General features: G+C 34.0%; 1 protein-coding gene across 3 annotated transcripts in view; it reads left to right on the forward strand.

The window, feature by feature from the left end:
- Nucleotides 1-9319, forward strand: part of LOC106106960 (lachesin-like) — a 96574-nt gene that overhangs the window by 81785 nt on the left and 5470 nt on the right. The window contains exons 1-3 of one of the 3 annotated variants that reach the window (XM_013287811.1): nt 1369-1455; nt 6178-6372; nt 6983-7148. In XM_013287811.1, coding sequence (XP_013143265.1) covers nt 1435-1455; nt 6178-6372; nt 6983-7148 — 382 coding nt within the window. In that variant the 5' untranslated portion in view covers nt 1369-1434. Of the gene's footprint in view, nt 1-1368; nt 1616-6177; nt 6373-6982; nt 7149-9319 lie in introns of those variants that run through there. The other 2 variants (XM_013287736.1, XM_013287658.1) reach the window with 2 other exon arrangements.

Consider the following 9319-nt stretch of genomic DNA (forward strand, 5'->3'; position numbering starts at 1 on the left):
AGATACGATTCCCGCGCAATTTGATGCAGACATCTTGAGCTTGTGTCATTTTGTCCTTGAACGTATATAAATATCAAACGCACTTACATTGTGAGAATATTAGATATATTTATTAATTGAATATTTTTGAATTAAAAGCACTGCTTTCATTGAGGTCTCTTAGTATTAATTAGTGTCTCTATGGAGTCAATAGATGGCGTTACGTGTATTTTAATTCTTAATGTTTGTAATTTGTTACATACGATATCTATTTTTTTTTTCACGCAGACGCAGTTAAAGCTAGCGTTTTATATATGTTTGAACAAGCGAAAGAACGATCATAATTTATTTGCTCAAGCGTTGAACAAATTTTATCACTTCTTTATATTTCCCGAGGATATACTTATATTTTTCTCTTAACAATATAATCCAGTGAATAGCTATTCCGACGGCAATAAACTGTGCCGCCGTTTCCTCCGAAAATCAAGATGGAAGACGCTTTTGACAAGATGGCTGTCACAAATTGCGCGCGAAAGATTTGAGCGTAACGAAATAGTAACCGTTGATATTTCAATGTCACCGTTATTTTAACTAGTTAAATTCAAGTTATTTAACGTATTTCAATACAAAAACAACACTAAGACATTGAAATTCGTAAACAACAAAATACATTTATTAAAAACCTTTTACAACTTATTAAAATTATATATTATTGTTAACATAATTTCAATTTATCACATATTTTTTACTAAATAATTGAAAACATGAAATATCGTTATCGGCTCCATGTACGGAAAGACGTTCCATTGTCTACTTGCGTTATACGAAATATAATTTTCAAAAACAACTACCTTGATCAAAGATTAAAAAACCACCGTTATTTTCGTTGACAAAAAAAGCGTCAACGTCCCATCTCTACCGACAATAGCCGTAAGAAATTGCCCGGGAATCGTACTGCAGTGTTGCCACACGTAAAAAATAACGAGTTGGTTTTTTATATGCCAATTACGGTTTCTTCGCTGCCAATTATCGTTTAGGGTGTTGTTTAGCATTTTTTCTCGTTGTAGAAAAATTTATAATCGTGTTTCAGGATTATCGAGTTCACATTTACTTTGATATATTTAATTATACCGTTGTAAGAATATTTTGAGGTTATTTTTCGTAATCTTATAGATTTAAGGTGTACTTTCTTTTTATTATATAACCTAAATAGGATGACTCTTATTTTGTATTAATTTTGAAGAATACAGTTTTATTTTCTTTATTATGTTTTTTATTTTTATAATGTTATAAGTGTAAAAGTCTTAACCTACAATTAGACATTAATTTAAGATACTCTAGTAGTTTTTTATATTTCTTTCATTCAAGAAATATCATAACTCAAAATCTGGACGAGTTACATAACCTCAAATCTTTGATAAAAAAAAAACAAACGTCACAAGCGAGAAAAACAAAATGGCTGGCATAAACAAAAAGGTAGAAATTGAATCATTTTACAAACCGAAAAGAATTTCATTCGATTGTAATCGAAATATTCATCTTTTATTAAAATCTCAAATCTGATAAATTAATGAGGTAGAGTGTCCTCGAATCGATGTTAAAGCGAACCGCTCTTCAAATATTATCTGTGCTTAAGGTAAATTTATTTCTTTTCTTTCATTAAACGAATTCTAAAAAGTATTAACTTTTATGTCTTTTCAATTGGGAATTTATTCTATTTTTATCTATACTATGTTATAAAGAGGAAAGATTTGTATTTTCGTAATTCGATTCACATAAAAACTACTGGGCCGATTTTAAAAATTGTTTCACCATTACAAAGGTAATTTATCTGTGAGTAACATAGGCTATATTATCTTACTTCTTACTAATATTATAAATGCGAAAGTTTAGATGGATGGATGTTTGTTAGCGTTTGTAGCCTAAACGGCTGAACGGATTTCCATGAAATTTTGCACAGGTTTAGAACATAGTCTGGAAGAACACATAGATTACTTGTTATCCCGGGAATAGTTACGGTTCCTGTGGTATTCATTAATTTAGTTTTTTAATGTTTACTCGATCATTCTGCAACGGTTCAACATATCTTATTGAAATTTGGCACAGATATAAAACAAAGTCTGGAGTACACATGGGATAAGCTTCATCCCCGAGAATTATACGCTTCCCGAGGGATAAATAGCTTTTTGTAATTCATATAGTTTGTATGTTTTCTAATACCACGCAGACGAAGTCGCGGGCAACAGCTCGTATTGTTATATTTTCACGAGAGTAATAATGACATTTTATGCGACGAGACGATGGGGACATAAACCATAGAGTGTTAAGAATGAATGTGGATGGCTACAAAGATAGAGGAAGACCGAAGTATGGATTATGTGAAAGAGGATATGCTTAAGAAAGGAGTGGATTCAGATATGACTGATAGAGATGTATGGAAGAGCAACACATACTGTGCACAATTAAATAGATCATAAAGCATTGACCGTACTTAGGCTTACGTCATTGTACGGTTAGCACATTCATGTAATTACGAGAATTATGGTTGTGGTAACTTTATTGATTACGTCCGGGTTTATGCTCGCCTGGTACTTGTTAATTGGTGTCATAATACTGTCCACCCGATTTCCCACTGCAAATGTTATTAATATTATAAATGTGAAAGTTTAGATGGATGTTTGTTAGAGTTTGTAGCCTAAACGGCTCAATGGATTTCTACGAAATTTGGTATAGATGTAGAGGATATTCTGGAAGAACACATAGGGTACTTACTTTTGTTTTCTTTTTAATTCCACGCGGACTGAGTCGCGGGCGAAAGCTAGTCTATACATATAATAAAATGGAGTGTCTGTTTGTAATATCAAAAGAAATACAGATTTCGGGATGTTTCATTGCTGATAACAAAAATGGCATTTAAAAAAAATGTCTGTATGTCTGTCTGCAAGCCGCGTTTGTTCCGGGTAACCTCCGAAACGGCTAGGCCAAATTCTACCGGACTTTTACTGAACGGTAGCTGACAGACGGGCATATTATAGACTACTTTTTATCTTAATATTGTGTGGACGAAGTCGCGGGCAACCGCTAGTTTGAAGATAAACTGCTGAACGGATCTCGATGAATGTCATATGCAGAGGATAGTCTGGAACACATAGACTACTTTGGATATCGGAATGAGTTATGGTTCTCGTGGGATATATTAAATTTTTTTTTATCTTATTCGATAATTCAACGGTTCATATCTTAATAAAAGGTACAAATATAAAACTAAATCTGGAGTAACACATGAGATACGATTCATGCCAGAAAAATGTCAAGTTCCCGCGAGATGTAATTTTTTTTTGTTTTACACGTGTTTAAAGTCGCGTCGATAAAGTCGCTGGCAACAGTGGTAGAGTTTTAACAGTGGCAGAGCCCGCTTTAACATCTTCGCACGAATGGGCCGGCTCGCCCGGTGTAACACCACGACCACACAGAAAACAGGCGTGAAGGGGAAGCAATTCCGCGTTTCGTCTGATGAGTGTGGTGCCGGAGGCCTAATTTTAGTCCCTTTCCATTTCCACCCTTTTCTTAAGAGGAGAGGATGGAAAGGAAAGTGGATTTGACGGTGGAGGAGACGCATAGGAAGGGGAAATGTCCTCTTCAGGTGCGTCTCCTCCGTCAATTAGGGCAACGCATCTGCAATTGCGGATGTTTATGTGCAGTCGCTTTCCATTTCGGTGGATTCAGGCCGCTTGCTCGTTTGCCACCTTATGTTATAAAAAAAAACAGTTAAATAATTCTTATTTGTTTATGTACCTAATAAGGTTTCAACAACATGAAGCTGGACTATAAATAGATTATCCTTATCCTACACAATCTCTTGTTTACTGAAATGTAAATAATTAAATTATCTCTATCTATACTTCTAAATTATTATAATAAAGCGTAAACACACACTTCTTTGTTGCCTAAGATGTCAGCATTTACACCATATTTTTGAATAATCCTTTTTTAATAAAAAGCCCTACACTTACGTCACGCTTTAGGCTATATATTTTCACGCCATTAAAGGGTAAATATTTTGGATAAAAAACCTAATGTGGGAAAGAGACCATAAGTTGCTGCCAACATCAAGAAAACAAGGTTGCCATGCTTTGACATCATGTCATTTTGACATTTGCAATTGATAATTTGACAAATGTGAACAATAAAATTACATTTTTATAATTTTACACGGATGAAGTCACATGGAAACAGCTAGTGTTTTAAATATTATGTTAAATACAATTATGTTGTTAAGTTTAAAAATCTTTAGTACTTTTACTGGTATTTAGAATACTTAATAAGACAATGAGTTCTTCCAGACTATGTCTACATCTTCGAAACGGCTGGGCCGATTTCGACCGAACTGGAGGGTAGCTGACATAGACGGGCATATAATAGGCTTTTTTATTTTTATTTAGCGTAGACGAAATCGCGGGCAACAGCTAGTCTGTGATAAATTTCTTACAGTTCCGTAAAGCCGTTTAAATACACACATCAAAATATCTTTGGAAGCATAGAACGGATTATTCCCTACCGTCATCCCGCTCTGTCCTTACATGGGGACAGATGAGAATGAAAAGTTTCATCAGTCCCGCCGCTTGTGACGAGGGGACGGTTGAAACTTATTTAATTTCTTAACGGTTTCATCCGTCACCTTATGGGTGATAGTGGGACGGTTGGAACTATTTATTTCTTGTTTGTCCCCACGATGTGTAATAAAAATAAAATTTAGTATGTGAAACTTCAGTAAACTTCAGTAAACTTCAGTAAACACTAAAATCTTGTTTGCCTGCGACTTCGTCTGGGTAGAATTCAAAAATAATGAGAAATATAGCCAACATTATAATATAGCTTTTTAATGGTGAAAAAATTTTTAAAATCGCCCCAGTAGTTTTTGAGTTATTTCAATACATACAAGAAATACAAATATTTCCTCTTCTATAATATAGATAACTAAATTTCAGTCGCAATATTACAAGTAATTAATTAATAGAAAGTTTTATTAGTATCATAAATCAGTAAAAGCTAACAAAAAAAAACATTTATATAACAAATCAATTTATATTTTATCTATTCTTTGCAAAACATAATCCTCTTACGAATCCATTAGACGATAAATTACGTCTTAAGGAAGCTAATGGCTTACATTCGTACAATAGGTAAGTAAATGAATCATGTTTACTACATAACATAAATAACTTACACCAAGTAGTTATCTTTTTGTCCGGCTCGAAGGACCAATATTAATATAGCTTTTTGCCTTCTTGCTAATGTATGCTAATATAAAGAGGAAAGATTTGTATTTACGTATATTGAAATAACTCAAAAACTACTGGGCTTTTAAAAATTCTTGCAGTCTATATCTTTTATTATTTTATTTCAAGCGGAGGAAGTCGCAAGCAACAGCTAGTTTGTTGTAATATATTGCTAGATACCCCAAACATGTCAAAATAATTAATTTTATTTAAGTTAATTGCGTAATTAAATATTTATAATTTTACCAGTATTTAGTATTTTTTATAAAAGACTAACTGCTCGCGACTTCATCTGGGTGAAATTAAAAATAATAAAAATATAGCCTTTGCCACTGATAACATAGTTTGTTAATGCTGAAATTATTTTTGAAATTGTCCCAGTAGTTTTTGAGTTATTTCAATACATACAAAAATACAAATCTTTCCTCTTTATAATATCAGTATAGATAAGTAGAGATGGTGCTTATTATAATTTAGTAAAATGTTTTATTACATGTCAAAAAACGAGACGGCACGAAACTTGACAACTGATTTTTTGTTTACATTTTCTGAAATGTTGGCCTTTTTATATTATAAGTTGGCAAAGCAAAAAAGCAAACGACCTGAATTCGCCGAAATGGCGAAGCGACAGCCCATAGACAACCGCAACTGCAGCGTTGCCTACCCTTAATTAATGGAGACGCACATAAAGAGGATGTTCACCCTTCCTATGCGTCCGCAAGTCAAGTCCACTTTCCCTTCCCATTATTTCCTTTTAGGAAAATGGTGGAAAGGAAGAGGGACTAAAATTAGTCCGACTTCCTAAAAGAAGGAGGTATTCAATTCGTCTGTATGTTTTTCTATGTTACGGCATTATTCCGCTCCTAGTGGACCGATTTTGATAATTCTTTTTTTATCTACGTAATAATATGTTTCACAGGACGCTGGCGACTACGTATGTCAAATATCAGATCGTATATCACGAGACCAAGTTCATACAGTGGAGGTTTTGGTGCCACCGAGTGTACGAGCCTCACCGGAATCCCGTCACGCCGCGGCTCGACGAGGTGGCGCTGCTGTGCTGGAATGTAGAGCGTCAGGGAATCCAGTGCCCAGTGTTACATGGCATAAGATGGTGAGTGGATATAGTATACTCAAGAGCATCGGATCCGGTTCACTTAAAAAAAAGTGTGGACTGTAGATCCATAGGTCGCTGGTTAAGATCCGGCTCGAAGGACCACAGTCTCTGTTTATTAAATGAAAGCAGAGTTTTATATTTTAGATATTTATGTCAATTAATGAAATTAAATACCACGACAAGTTAGATACAGTCAAATTCGTAGTTTAGACAAGAAAAAATGTTACGGGAATAGTTACGCTTCCCGTGGCATTCACTAATTTAGTTTTTTAATGTTTACTCTATCATTCTGCAACGGTTCAACATATCTCATTGAAATTTGGCACAGACATAAAACAAAGTCTGGAGTACACATGGGATAAGGTTCATCTCCGAGAAATGTGAGGTTCCCGAGGGATACGTAGCTTTTTATTATTTTATATAGTTCGTATGTTTTCTAATACCACGCGGACGAAGTCGCGGGCAACAGCTACTAATTAATAATATATAGACATGTTACATTCAGTTTTCTTGTAAACTTTAAATAGCATGGAATGAAAGACTTTTTTTAAACGTTTTCATTGCTCTTGAGTGTACAATGTGTTTTTTTTTTAAATCGTTTCTTTAGATCGACAGCTACAATACAAATATCAACGAGAGCAACCTGCGGCTAGCAGATGGACCCCAACTCCAATTATCTCGGCTTGAGAGGTCTCACAGTGGTCGATATGCCTGTACTGTGGACAACGGAGTTGGACCTCCCGTCGTCACTGAGTTCCAATTACAAGTATTATGTAAGTGTTATCTAAAATATAGCCTAATAGCTTTCGCCCGCGACTCCGTCCGCGCGGATATAAAAAACAAATGCAAATACTCTATGTCTTCCAGACTATCCTCTACATCTATACCAAATTTTATCGAAAACCGTTCATCCGTTTAGGCTACAAACTCTAATAAACATTCATCTAAACTTTCACATTTATAATATTAGTTTAATGTTACTCGATTTTAGCTTTTTAATGGTGAAATAATTTTTCAAATTGTCCCAGTAGTTTTTGAGTTATTACAATATAAACAAAAATACAAAGCTTTCCGCTTTATAATATTAGTGTAAGTAATCTAGCTATCTACACGAAATATTTTTATTTTTGTCTATATTGAAATAACTCAAAAACTACTGGGATTTTAAAAATTCTTTTACCATTAAAAAGCAACATTATCAGTGTAATGTTAGTGTAGATATCTATATCTATACTAATTTAATAAAGCATGAAAACACTACTTTTAGGCGTGGATGTCAATCACAGTTATTTTTGAATAATTCTTCCCTTAATAAAAAACCCTTCACTTACGAGACGCTTTAGGTTTTTCACGCTATTAAAATTAGGGAGTAAATAATTTGGTAAAAATCATGCGACAAAGGGACAAAAACTACAAGCTGACATCAAGGAGACAAGGTTGCCATGGTAACGGTAATTACCCAATAACCTTCGTTTCCATTTGTGCATTTGAATTTTGACATTTCACAAATGTGAATAAAATGAAGTTGGTATAACTTTTGGGAACAGGTCGTTTACGATATTCAGTGTTAGGTTAATGATAGTTGATCTAGTATCTACCTACCCTATTTCTGTATATATTGTAATAACTTAAAAACTACTGGGACAATTTGAAAAATTCTTTCACCTAATAGTATAAATGCGAAAGTTTAGATGGATGTTTGTTAGAGTTTGTATCCTAAATGGCTGAACGGATCTCGATGAAATTTGGTTTAGATGTAGAGGATAGTCTGGAAGAACACATAGGCTACTCACTTTTGTTTTTTTTAATACCACGCGATCGGGGTCGCAAGCGAAAGCTAGTATAATCATATTAAAAGATAATAAATTAAGATATTTTTACCAGATAAATGACATGTTAACCAAAGTAAAATTGAACTGAGCAGCAATTTATTTCGTCGGTAAAGGTGTGAAAGGGTCGAGGGTCACTTACAAGGGTAAATTGCTGACCCTTTTGTGTACAAAATCTAGATAATTGCTGTAAAATATATAGCAAGTAATTACACTATTAAAACCCTAAAACTAACATTATGTTTTTGAAAATAATAAAACACAAAACAAATCTCATATTTAGATAGTAGATTTATTAATTTAAAACAACATAAAAAAACGGAATTTTTTTAACCTATTTCAACGAATGAGGTGTCAACACTGATCTGTATAAATAGATAGGACGCGATTAGATTTGGTATAGATGTAGAGTAAAGTCTGGAAGAACACGTAAGCGACTCGCTTTTGATTTTTATATTCCTAACGTACGGAGTCGCGGTCAAAAGCTAGTGATATTTAAAATGGAAACTTTAGCAACGTTACGCGTTTACATAAAGAGTATATTAATGTTTTTCTAGTGATATATTAACAAGATTATATTATACTAGCTTTCGCTCGCAAACCCGTCCGCTTGGAATTAAAAAAAAAAACAAAAAAAGTAGCCTATGTGTTCCAGACTATCCTCTACATCTATACCAAATTTCATCGAAATCCGTTCAGCAGTTTAGGCTACAAACTCTATCTAAACTTTCGCATTTATAATATAAACATGATAGTATGATTTAATTCCGACGCCATAATTCTCACTTCCCGTCTTATTCGTCACAATTTAATTTGCCGACGTAAATCCAATTTCCGTCTCCAACAAACACTCGAGCGACGACTTGATGAGATTAAAACCTCCCCCAGGTGCTTGTCAACACTTTTACATATATTCTAAGAACGAACACTTTAGTCTGTCACACAACTGTTCAGTTCGCTTTGATTCTAGATTTCGCCCACGAGGAATAAAATAACTACGTCGTAGTCTTTGACTCCAAAAATCAGTCAAAAAAAAGGGACCCACCTGCAAGCATTATCTTTCGAATAAAAAAAGAATTATCAAAATCGGTCCACTAGCGGCGGAGTTATGCCGA

The sequence above is a fragment of the Papilio polytes genome, unplaced genomic scaffold, assembly GCF_000836215.1.
Source record: "Papilio polytes unplaced genomic scaffold, Ppol_1.0 DF824492.1, whole genome shotgun sequence".
In the NCBI taxonomy this organism is placed as follows: Eukaryota; Metazoa; Arthropoda; class Insecta; order Lepidoptera; family Papilionidae; genus Papilio; species Papilio polytes.